This window comes from Lontra canadensis, unplaced genomic scaffold, assembly GCF_010015895.1.
Source record: "Lontra canadensis isolate GAN:19392208 unplaced genomic scaffold, GSC_riverotter_1.0 scaffold2, whole genome shotgun sequence".
Classification (NCBI taxonomy): Eukaryota; Metazoa; Chordata; class Mammalia; order Carnivora; family Mustelidae; genus Lontra; species Lontra canadensis.
In genome coordinates, this window is record NW_022630996.1 from 34,340,760 (window position 1) to 34,354,360 (window position 13,601).

General features: G+C 33.6%; 1 protein-coding gene and 1 non-coding gene across 7 annotated transcripts in view; both read right to left on the bottom strand.

Annotated features, from left to right (window-relative positions):
- Window positions 1–13,601, bottom strand: part of SEPTIN7 (septin 7) — a 115,641-nt gene that overhangs the window by 69,042 nt on the left and 32,998 nt on the right. For 5 of the 6 annotated variants that reach the window (XM_032871701.1, XM_032871667.1, XM_032871676.1 and 2 more), the window contains one exon: window positions 12,421–12,523. In XM_032871701.1, the coding sequence (XP_032727592.1) occupies window positions 12,421–12,523 (103 nt within the window). Of the gene's footprint in view, window positions 1–12,420; window positions 12,524–13,294; window positions 13,334–13,601 lie in introns of those variants that run through there. The other variant, XM_032871692.1, reaches the window with a different exon arrangement.
- LOC116878833 lies at window positions 11,194–11,312 on the bottom strand. Its single transcript, XR_004384889.1, has one exon. It is a non-coding gene; the product is annotated as a 5S ribosomal RNA (ribosomal RNA).

The following is a 13,601-nucleotide window of genomic DNA, read 5'->3' on the forward strand; positions in this document are numbered from 1 at the left end:
GTGGTAATAAATTATGTTTAAAATTGATATTTTAAGTAAAAATATTTTAAAGTAAAAATTTGATTTTAATACTTTACTTATTAACAGATTTAATAGATACATTATATATACAAAGTACATTCATATATACAATTATCTCAAGCACTCTGTGAGAAAGGAGTAATTACACATAGCAGACAGTATTATTGTCCAACTGTCTCCACTCTACCACCATCCTAAATCCTCAGATTCTCAGGGGGTATGTCTCTCTCTCTTTTTTAATCTTAGCCCTATGCCTAACTTAGAAACCTAACTAGGTAAATGTCCGTTTACCTAGACAGAAAATGTCTGATAAATGTATGATAAGAAACTGAGATTCAAAGTGACCTGGCCAAGGTCAAAAAGCTCATTTGTGGCAGAAATTAGAATTTAAAACTAGGCTAAGTACATATTCCTTTTTAATACAGCAGTTGCTGTATTAAGTATTAGAAAGTAGATTTATGCTAAATATAGAAACCTGATTTTTATTATATGCTAAAAACATAAATAAAAGCATAACTGTTAACTAGCTCTTTTACAAAATTGTCAAAATGAATTAGTCATTTGAAATTTAAGCACAACACAGAGTTTCCAGTTTCAGAACTCTATCCCATCTGACAAATAAGATATCCCCATGAAGCGCAAATAATAACTCCCCTGACTCTTTACATGGCATTTTAAATGTGTACTACTAAAGCATTTATTAAATTAAATTGTAATTAGTAGCATGCATTTCCCTGGAAATTCCTTTGAGTGTTGAAGTGGTCATTTTCAATTTTATATTATCCTATTAATCCATAATTCCTAGTACTTTATTGCTTATCAGTTTTATCAGGTGACTTACTGATCATTCAATTAAAATCCATTCTTAGAACCGTGACAAGATACTATGGAAATCTCACCATTATGTTTTACTGTAATGAATACCACTTGTAACATAATAAACAATTCATGGTCTCCTATCATAAAAGCTTTAGTTAAGAATGAACCACAAAACATCCTTCACATTTGATTCCTTGACATACACTATCATCTGCTTACTCGAGGGTTCTATGTGCAAGAACAGAAGTCCCCAAGTCTAAAGTTTTCTTCCTTCTAAATATTAAGCTATTTGTCTCAATTGTTAATAAATTTGGAGGCCAACCAAAAGTTCTCAAGCTAAATGTTCCAAAGTTTTTTCCCCATTAGTCATTTTTATGGCAGTCCCAAATTATAATTTTACTACCTTTCTTTTCAGCATCTAAAAAAATCAAATTATTTCTTCTACTCATAAGCCAGTGAATTCTATAATTCAATATAAGTTTTTAAAGCCTTCAAAATTATTTCAGCTATTTCTCTTCCACTTTCCTCCCTGAAAATTCAGTCCAAAAATCATTATCTGGGTCTGAGAAAGGAAGGCGACCATGTTGGAATGAGAGCTACAGTGGCCTAAGAGCAGTGTGTTAGAGACTGCAAAATGAAGATGGCTTCGAAAGGTGTCCTGGGAGAAGACCTGAACCTAAACAGGATGAGGAGGGCACCTATGTGAGAAGACTAGTGTGGTATGGGGTGTCATAGCACTTGAGAGGAGAGAGCAGGGTCACTGCATCAGAGATGAGAAGGGAGGAGCCTGGGGAATATAGCTGATTAGTTATCTACAGGCATAACTGATCAAGTAAGTAAACATATTAGGGTAACGGTTTCTTCTCTCAGAAAACACTACTAAAGAAAAGATGAAAAGTAGGAACCCTGAGGTAATGAACTGAAATTGGAAATATCAGTGTGAACTTAACAGATTTCAATACAAATGTAGAGAGGGATAGATACAGATTAATATAAATGTAAATGAACATTCCTGTGTCCATATGTAACCATATATGTATGTATAGAAATATACATACGTTATTTTCTGATTTTGATAGTGTATTATGGTTACATAAGAGAATATACCAAGGTAGGGAAACACACAAGTATCATGCATCTCAAATGTTTGCAGGGGGAAGGAAAGAAAGTTATATACTGTATTTGTAACTTTTGTGCTTAGAACTGTTTCAAAATTAATTAAAACATTACTTCAGCACAAGAATCACTATAAATCAATGCCATGGGCTTCTAACTACATAAAATACTTTGTACCTATAGTTCCCAATTTTTTAGATAAATAACAACTCCTTTGGAGAATCTATATATCATAAACTATCCTGAAAAAAAAATACATAATAAAAATCTCAGTTTTATTTCAGGAAATTTAGTCAGTGAACTCATTTTGCTTGCCCCCATTTCCCCTAAAAAATCTGATTTGGAATCTTCAGTAACTTCGCTACTGCCTTAAATTATCACTCCTACATAGTAAAATATATATTTAAAAAACTCAAATGTAAATGCATGAAAATTATATACTTAAATATGTTTCTGTTTATTCAAACAGAAAATTTAAATAAAATCAACAAGGTTGGCTTTCCCAACTTTAACCACCTTTGTAAGGTCTTTCATGGCAGGCAGGTTATATCTTTCCAACCTTTAAAATAATTCTGAAGCTCAATGGTGAAACAAGTATGGTTTATTAGCATAAAATTATCTTTCCAACAAAATCTTCCTGCTGTGTACTAAAGCATGAAATGATAGAGAACTTCCTGCTTTGGAACAGAGTAAACCTGGTTACTAACACAGAAACCACTCAATTTCTAATTGTTCTAAAATGCTCTGGAAAGAAAAATGTACTAAGAGCATGAAGGGGAAATTCTGACCTCCTGTGGTGCTGAGCTGTCTCTAGTTATAGCTCCAAAGAAGAGACATTAATACCATTTCATATTTAAAACGATTTCAGAGACAAGTGACAAAATTACCTAGGAAAAGGATGGACCCACCTAACCAAATCTAATAGTACCTGATCTCCATGCCCTAGATTATGGATGATTTCAAAATTGCCCCTTAAGGATCAAGAAATAGCACCCTGCCATTCCAAGAGAAAAACCACACACTAAAAGACTCTCTCCTGTGTGAAAAATCTGTAAAGAAGTTTGCACTGACAAGGGCTTCCTTCATTACCTTGTCTTCAAAGTCCTAAGCACCTTTCTTTGCATATAGTGCCCAGTCTTTTTAAAATTTAATATTGATAGGGGTTCCCGGGTGGCCTGAGCTGGGCATATGACTCTTGATTTCAGCTCAAGTCGTAATCTCAGGGTTGTGGCGTCCAGTCCCATGTAGGGCTCCAAATTCAGGAAGAGTCTGCTTCTCTCCCTCTCCCACTGCTCCCCCCTCAAATAAACCTTTTAAAAAATTTAATATTGATAGACTATGTAATCTCTTTTCTGTCCCAAAGTCCAGTAATTAAAATAAACAAATGTTTCATAACTTTTATTTCAGTCCATCTATCTAATGAATCTTGAATATATTCAATATCAAGAAAACAATTTCCCTAAGGCTGGAAAACATCAGCATTCTCACCGGTCTTCTCTAATTCAGCCCCATTTACTATACGATTTATTTTAGTGCTCTCAGAAAGGCTATTAAAAGGGTGGCCATGTTTTTAATCATAAGCGTACTCTTATCCCCAACCCTCCACCCGTCTCCCTATTTTCAATAGACGATGATCTATTTTCAAAGACTGTATTAGGATAGAATATGTAAAAGAAGTCAAAATAGATTAAGAATTATAATTCAAGGATTAACCTACATATATTTTAAAAATCACACTGAATGACTTTTTTTTTAAGCCTACTAAATGAAACGGGGATATTATCCAGAGTACATTTCTTATGTATGTCAATCCAGGCATTATCCCGTTACAAGATTGAAAAACTCCCGGTCTATAAAACTGCTTTATGTTTTTCTAAATTATACTTTTCCACAATTAAAATGCTGAAAGTAAATCAGATAAAGAATTAAATGTATAAAATGTGGATATTCTGACTACTAAAAATATCATGTACTATTTTCCCAGCAAATAGTAGTGTATGATTGAAGACAGTGGTCTGCTTTTTAGCCATAGTCTTATTTCTCCAACTCCCGCATTATGCTGTTTGTATATTTCTTATGCCAGTTATCATTTAATGTTGTAGTTAACTTGTATACTTTTGTCCTCCTTTACTATTCCCTTACAGTATCTTCAACTACATTTACATTCTTCCCTTCAGCAACCAGGGAATGAATAGCCCCACCTTCAATTATACTATACATCTCAAATTAGGCAGAAAATATTTTCTTTTTTTTTTAAAGTATATAGTTTGTAGAACAAACTTTTAAGAAAACAATTTGTCAATATGTACCAAGAGCCACAGAAATGTTGAAACAATTTGCTACAGTAATCCTACTTCAGGGACTATCAACAAATCAATAAAGATACTGCCCTCTGCTTCCCAACACACATACACAAACCCTGTTTGTTTAAGAATCTTCACTGCTATGTTATTTGTAAAGGGTAGGGGTAAAAACAAAGTTATTGTCCATTAGTGGAGAAATAAGATATAAAAATTACGGTATATTCAGTCATAGATTAGAATATTATGCAGCCATTAAACATCATAGTTAAAATGTTGACCAAATTTTCCATTCCATGAATTTTTACTGTAGCATTACTATGAGATCAAAGAGAGCAAATCATTCAAATATCAAATGAAAATGCAATGGTTAAAATTTGAGATAGCCACAGGTGGAAATATTATGCAACTGTCAAAAGTAAAATATTGAGGATAACTACAGCAAAATATTAATAATTATCTCATCATTTTTACTTCTTTCTAGTATTTCCTAATTTTCATGTGTTTCAGGTATTGTTACAGAAAAGTCTTCTTTTCAGAGAGGCAGATCTGCTCTGATAACTCTAAACAGATCCCACCATGTTTATTTTCTTCCTAGAAAATAATATAATCTGTAATTATTTTACATATTATTTGCCTATCTCCCTAAATTAACATAAACTCTAGTCATCTTCCTAAACAAATCACGACATAATTACTGAAATTTATAACTCTAATAATGCGGGATTTATATAAGGAAGAACTACTGAATGAAATAAACCAAAGGTTGGAAAGAGAACCAACCACGCACATATTATCTTTTAAAAATCAAGTTTCTAATAAATGGTTTGGGGAGAACTACTTAACCATTTGAAAAATAAAACAAACCAAATTCCTGTCTCACATCTCGCATCAAAACAAACAAACAAACAAAAAACCGGGGCACCTGGGTGGCTCAGTGGGTTAAGCCTCTGCCTTTGGCTCAGGTCAGGATCCCAGTGTCCTGGGATCCAGCCCCGCATCGGGTTCTCTATTCTGCAGGGAGCCTGCTTCCCTTCCTCTCTCTCTCTCTACCTGCCTCTCTGCCTACTTGTGATCTCTGTCAAATAAATAAATAAAATCTTTAAAAAAAAAAACCCATATGGATTTAAGATTATAGAATAAAAAGTTAAACCTTTAGTCTATATACTTAAATAAAATACAGTGGAATTCCCAGTAACCTCGAACCAAGCAGGAAGACATCAAGAACAAAAGCCATAAGAAAAAAGATTGCATGGACAACATAAAATCAAGTTAAAACACAACACAGAAAAAATTCTGGCAAAAAATGCCAATACCTAATAACAAATACTACTACTATTATTAATAATAATATGAATAGTAATAATAATAAATATCCTGAAGTCCTGTATCTTATTAAAGAAAAAAAATGAGCAGAGCTTTTTAAATTAAACTAGAACACGCTACTTACAAAAGAATCAATACTAAAAATAAATACTAGAAAAAAATAATAAGTTAACCAGCAACAATAAAATACAGATGAAAATAAGATACCAATTTTTAGGCATTAGATTGGGAAAAAAGAAAAAAAAGACTATAATACCCATCATTGAGAGTATGCACAGAAAAGAATATTGTCAACATTAGGTAAGTGGGCAAAATGGTATACAAACTATTTTAGGGCAATTTGGCATTATCTACTAAAATGCTTAAGGGTGCTTGAGTAGCTCAGTCTGTTAAGCGTCTGCCTTTGGCTCAGGCCATGATCCCAGCAACCTGGGATCCCAAGCCTCATGTTGGGCTCCCTGCTTGGCAGGGACTATTCCCCTGCTTGCGCTCGCACGCTCTCTCTCTCTCTCTCTAATAAATAAATAAAATCTAAAACAATAACAATAAAATAAAATAAAACCCTTAAACACAGGAATTCAAACTTCCAAAGCTTTATCTTAAGGAATTGATTAAAAATACAAGGAGAGACAGAACTATAATCGTGTTTATATTTAATTATCCTGACTAGGGTGCCTGGGTGGCTCAGCCGTTAAACGTCTGCCTTACGCTCAGGTCATGATCCCAGGGTCCTGGGATCAAGCCCTGCATCAGGCTCCCTGCTTCGCAGGGAGCCTGCTTGTCCCTCTCCCACTCCCCCTGCTTGTCACTGTATCTCTCTGTTAAATAAATAAGTAAAAATCTTTTAAAAAATTTATCCTGATGTTGAACAACATGGCAAATTATGGAATACCCAACCTATACAAGCCATTAAAGTCTATGACACAAGCATAGCTAGTTTATCAAAGTATACCTAACATCAAAAGATGATCACAATTTACTGCTTATTTTAGAGAGCAATCATGGAACATCATAGATAGATAACTCAGTGACAGGTTTTGGTAATATTTATTTTCATTTTGCTTTTCTGCATTTCCTAATTTTTATGAATGAAACACATTATCTTTATTACAAAAGCACATCTTAAAATACACAGATGAAAAACCTAGAACGAATTTTAAAATTAAAATAGTGGATATGTGGATGTATGTGATTTCTTTTTTCCCAAAACTTCCTCTGCTTTAAGTTACTTCTTGTAAGTAAGATAAAATTCACATACCATAAATTTCACCACTTTAAAGTGTACAATTCAGTGGTTCTTCTATATTCACAACATTGCACAATCATTGATTACTTTTATTACCAAAAGTAAAATAAAAATAGAGCTCAAGGAAGAAATTTTTGAAATATTACTCAAAGCATTTCAAGTCTCCAACATATCTTAAATCCAGAATTACATATAATATCACAGAATGCCGAACAACCTAAAAACAAAATGAGTCAATATTATTACCTTTCATTTTCTTCAAATAATTCTGGATGTTATTACAATTCAAACACCAACATGAAGGTCAGAGAAAATGACAATTATGACAGACAATGTATATCCTATTACCAACTACACACCTCCTAAACTTTAGCTTATAAGTCATATACAAAAAACACATTATGATAAACTTGAATCCCCAAAATGGCCAAAGCAGTGTAAGTTCCTTCCCAATGACAAAACAAATGTCAATCCTGCTACTTAAGACATTTGGTATAGGTCAAATATATCATGACAAACACTAAATAAAGAAAACCTCTACCATAAAAATTGTGTGAAGTTCAAAACTGCAGAAATGACAGAACTGTGGATTTTAGCCTCTAAGAATTAAAAGTACAAATTTCCAGTTATAAGTCATGGGAATGAAAAGTACAGCATAGGAAATACAGTCGATAATACTGTCATAACTTTGTATGGTAACAGATGATAAGGTCATTTATCACAGTAACGCACAGAACTGTCAATTCACTGTATTGTATACCTGAAACTAATAATACTGTAGGGTCAATTATACTTCAATTTTTAAAAAAATTCAAAATAATAGATTTAATATCACTTGTTTTAAAAAATATTTTCTGGTAAGATAAAGCAATCCATAGTCTGAGTTCTAAGATCCTGGAGAATTCTAGTAAAATTAGGATTTTATAATTAACATTTTACTTCTCAGCATAGTCAAGTCTAATTAAGAAGCACACAAGAGACAGTCAAATTTCAAGCCCTTAAAAAAAAAAAAAAATTTCAAGCCCTAATCTGTTTGACAATCTGCTGAATTAGAGACCTAAGTGTCTTCATTATTTGATATGCTTGACACTGAGTTTAAAACTAAATTTTCAAGTAAAGATTCAAAACCAAGAATTCCGATCTATTTATCCTGGTGGCAATCAAGTTCTTCAAAATCTAGGCTACCCTACCTTTCCAGCCTAATTTTCAACTATTATAATGTCATATCTTACAGGTAAAATCAATGTTCAGGGCAAATTTAATCTTGAAAACCCCTGTATCATGCATAAACCACAATTACATACAAAACTGACAACCTGTTTTTCTTCCTACACCAACACAGATACTTGTGTCTGAAAATATATAAAGTAACTAGTTTATATTAGTGCACCATATTGTCACTACACTAACATTCAGCAAGGTAAAATATTCACAATATGAAAGTATGTGGGAGCTGAAAATGAGGAGATAGAAAATTCACCTCTCCCACTTCATGCCTGCCCTAGGCCACACAACTCATTCCAGTGCAACGGCAGAAAAAAACTGCTCACATAAGTATTTAAATTCTCTAATTCTCAATCATTCCTGCCCCGCTATTCCCTCTCATTTCTCTCCTTCTTTTTTTTTTAGGAAAAACGTAACATCCAGATGAAATCATATAAGTTCAAGGCATACTGGGCACACTTTATCCAATACCCTCAAATGAGCCTCTGCATAGTACTTAAGAACACACCAGACTGAGAAGTAGACTGAGTTTGGTTTTACCATTTGCTTAGCAATGTGACCACGGGCAAGTAACCTAATCTCTCTATGCCTCAGTTTCTCCCTCTCTAAAATGGGGATAGTAATATCGACTTCATAGGATTGTTGTTAAGGTTTGTATGAGTTAGGTACACACTCAGAACACTGCCTGACACATAAAAGGTTATGCAGGTATTGGCTATTTCTTCCCAAGTGGACCATCCACTAAATGGCTATCCCAATTCTTATCTTTTAAAAATCTGCCCTAATAACCTCTCCTCCTCAAATAAGGCAGAAATAAGCTCTAACCAGGGATAAGTTCTCCAAACCCTTCAACTTCTATGACCCTTAATTTTTGTATGACTCCATTTATTCATATATACTTCCTAGAAATGTTACTTACCTTTTTATGTGTACTTTATGTTGTCTAAATTATAAATTCCTTTAAGATATGGGAATATACACTATGCCTCCCTGATACAAAGAAGGCACTTAAATACGTACTCAATAAATTCTGCTTTTTTGAGGCAAGGTTACTGGATAAAGGTTTTCCAACAAAGGAGTTTCATAAAGAAATCAAATGCTAATATAGATTTTCAGTTTGTATCAATATGAAAGTCTTAAATCAAGAATCCTTATAAAAACTAAAACTACTCTGAGTTTATATCTCAAAACTGAGGACTTACAGAATGGCTAAAACTAACAACACAAGAAACAACAGGTGCTGCTAAGGATGTAGAGAAAGGGGCACCCTCTTGCACTGTTGGTGGGAATGCAAACTGGTGTAGCCACTCTGGAGAAGTTTGGAGGTTCCTCAAAACATTAAAAATAGAACTACCCTATGACCCAGCAACTGCACTACTAGGTATTTATCCAAATGATAAAAAAGTACAGATTCGAAGGGCTACATGCACTTTGATGTTTACAGAGGCATTATCAACAATAGCCAAACTATGGAGATAGCCCAAATGTCCATCCACTGATGAATGGATAAAGAAGATGTGAGATATGTGTGTATGTACATATATGTGTGACACACACACACACACACACAAATGGAATATTACTCAGCAATCAAAAGAATGCAATTTTGCCATTTGCAATGATGTGGACAGAGCTAGAGTATATTATGCTAAGTAAAATAAGTCAGAGAAAGTTAAATACCATATGATCTCACCTATATGTGGAATTTAAGAAAGAAAACAGATGTATGTATGGGAAGGGGGCAAAGAAAAAAAGAGAGAGGAAAACAAGCCATAGGAGACTCTTAATGATGGAGAACAAACTGAGGACTGATGGGGGATGGCCTGATTGGTGATGGGTATGAAGGAAGGCACTTGTGATGAGCACTGGGTGTTGTATGTGACAGTCATTTAATTCTCAGAAACCATTATTGCACTGTATGTTAACTAAGTAAAATTTAAATTAAAAAAAAAATGAGGAATTAGCTTATAAGGAAGAACCCGCAGTTAATAATAATAAAGCAAGGTTAGCTTTAGCTTTCTGTGATTTGCAAACAATACTGTTATATTTGGCTTAAAGTCAGAAAAACCAACCAAGTATTAGACACTTACTTAAAAGGTGACTATGTGTTAGACACTCCTCAACTATGTAGATGACAAGATTCACTCCTTGCATTCAACAAGTCTATACAGAGACAGCTAACTAAACAATAACATTCAAGGTGAAATGGGTCAGGATATTAACACCCATTCTCCTTTAATCTCAGCTGAAGTCATATTGAGAAAAAGAAAAGATAAAAGCTGTATTTCACAAACTAATAAGATACTTTCAGAGACTGCATATTTCCTCTAAAATCATTTCAGCTGACTTGAATTTTTTTTCACCTGGAAAAATGTTCGAGATTTTTAAACCAAATATCTGGCCTTGATCCCGAGATATTATTCTACTAAGTATATGTTCAAGAAGTCATTCTTCAAACTAAAATTTTAATATTGAAAATTTTTTTAAATTGTTATAGTTCTCCTAACAGACCTAGAAATTTTTCTTACAAATTACAAAAAGATCTTTTATTTGTTTACAGTCTGTCATTTAAGATCATAAATGCTATATAAGTAAAGGTAAGATTTAGTATTTCTTTACATATAATGATCATGTTAACTGCCCTATAAAAGGAAAGGTATGTTCTGCATGTTTTATCCAACCATCTATCTAGACTGACCTCTGCTTCACAGTAGCAATTTGCCAGCTGGGTATACTATGCTTCTACTCAACCAGAAACAGGCAAGTTAACCAAGTCTACCAAACACCAAGTTTGCAGACTTTGTACCATGCTTTAACTACTTTAACTATCACAACACAGATATTTCCAAACAGCCACAAAGTGACCGTCTGGTAAAATATTCCAGTTGATTGATAAAGTATTCTCGCCTCCAATGAAGGAGTTATTTCAGAGCTAATTCAATGAATCTAATATTTAATACCCAAAGAAAAACAACAGGAGTTGAACATAATTAGCAAAATTTAATGAACAGTACAAAAAAGACAAAGTATTAACTCAATTTTCTTTGTCAAGGACAGTGTATCCATTATCCTGCCTTTCACCTTCTTAAAACGTATAGAGAAATACAAAGTTTCATCATCCTTAGGATTTACTTTCAAAAGAGCCTACAGCACCTGGTATTCCCACACAGTCTCCCATCCAAGTACTAACCAAGCCCAACCCTGCTTAGCTTCCAAGATCAGAAAAGATCGGGCATGTTCAGGGTGGTATGGCTGTAGACAGGAGTCAGTTTCTATGAAGTGAAATTATTATACATTTAGGATTACTAATCTGGGGCACCTGGGCGGCTCAGTCATTAAGCATCTGCCTTCGGCTCAGGTCATAATCCCAGAGTCCTGGGGTCAAACCCTGCATCAGGCTCCCCGTTCAGCAGAAAGCCTGCTTTTTCCTCTCCCACTCCCCTGCTTGTGCTCCCTCTTTTACTCTAATTAAAAAAAAAAAAAAAAAAAAAAAGATTACTAATCTTACATATGATATACTGTTTCTTCAAATATAACAATGATGGTACCAACATACAGTCAAAATAACCTTTGACAATCTCTTAAAATGGACTTCAGGCAGAATATGGTGCTCAGAGGATAAAACACTTAAGAAAAATGTAACTGAATTAGAAAAGAAAGCTGTAATTCACTCACTACAGAGCTTATACTCACCGAATGAATTTCCAGGGTAATCACTTGCATGATTATGAACCTCTACCCCACCCTTCTTTCTCAAATTCAGAGCACGTATGTTTAAGTACTCATGTGATATGACTCCTCTATACTATATAAGCCAGAGAATAAAATTATCCTGTAATAACTAACCACAAGACACTATTTCCTTTTGTAGCATTACCAATTGAGGAGAATTTCTTTACAGTGTTATATTCCTCTACCACCACGGCTTTTCAACTTTTAGTTTTTAAAATTGTGCCACCTTAAAAAAAAAAAAAAAAGGCTAAAAAATACATAAATCATGCCACCAGTTTAAATTTTAAAATGTACTCACATAAGAGGCACGTGGGTGGCACAGTAGGTTAAACATCTGACTTTGGCTCAGGTCATGATCTCAGGGTTCTGGGATGGATTCCTGTGTGGGGCTCCCCATTCAGTGAGAAGTCTACTTGTCTCCCTGCCCCTCTCCCTGCTCATGCGCTAGCACTCTCTCTCTCTCTCAAATAAATAAATAGAATCTTTTAAAAAATGTATTCACATAATAAGATATAACACGATATATAATAAGATAAAACAGTCATTTAGGCTACTGTCTTCTTAAATTCATTCAGAGCTGATTAGTAACTTAAAACTCAGATCAAAATCCAATTTTAGTAAGAAAACATATCTTACCAACAACCATAAGAGTGAATTCAAACCCTCTCTTCACTGATTTTCTGTATACTTGATTTGGGAGATTTGCAAATCCCACATAGCCTTCAAGGTTCTTCTGTTGCTGAGAAAAGCAAAAAGGGCCAAGTTATTCATGTATCAACAAAACTCTTCTGTCACGTATTTCAAATTCCTGTCAATAACCCATTTTAGAAAACTATACAAACTATTATCCATGGCAAATCAAACTGATTTTATAGTGTTACCAATAAAAGTATTAACTACAGCAAAAGACAAAGTGAATTAGGAGTATGAGTTGATTTGACAATATAATGGTCAATTATAAAACCCAAGGGCAAAAAATAAAAACCAAAGAAACCTTCCTCAGAGCAAAGATTTCAACTTACAATTAGTCAATAACAAGATTCTAACCAATCAGCTTAAAAAAAAAATTTTTTTTTAAATAAAGTGTTTTTCAGGATAAAAAAATTCAAATACCCTTATAGTAGGAACTCTCTTAATTATCCCTTTACTCATACTAATCACCACAGGTATGAATTTCTTGAAATTTGTCTTCTTATTCATGAAATGAAGTCAAATGTTGAGTTTAAAACAATTTTCTCATAAATTCTTAGAAGTTCTTATGGCCAAGTCAATCAGTAAACAGTATCTTTCAAGCTATTAATACCAGGTCCAATTATCACTTCAGCATTTCAAATGATCCTGTTGCCTCCCTCATTGGGGACATCAGATTTATCCAGATTTTAAAGAAAACCAGAATTCAGTTTTCTGCATGGTTTTTGATTCTTTGATGATCTCAACAATAGTTTCATGAGTAATTCAAAGAAACCTACTTTTAAATTGGTGTAGTAATTAAATCTGACTTTTAACTTACCCAGTGCTGAGAAAAACTGTCCATAGTTTAGACCATCTGAGTGAGTAGTCTTACCGGTTAATTTTACTTAGAGGTAGGTCTTAGTCATCATTAAAATACAATCGCAAAATATTCCTAAGAGGTACATATTTCTCTTAAAAGTATATGACACATTTAATATCTCATTTAAAAAAAGAAATACTCATGAAATCAAAGCATTAACTCAACACACTTGGATTTAAACAGCAATCTGCATTCCTCACTAGCATCACATGTAACAAAATCCATCCACTGACTTTCAGCATTTTTTTTTGATTCATATGAACTA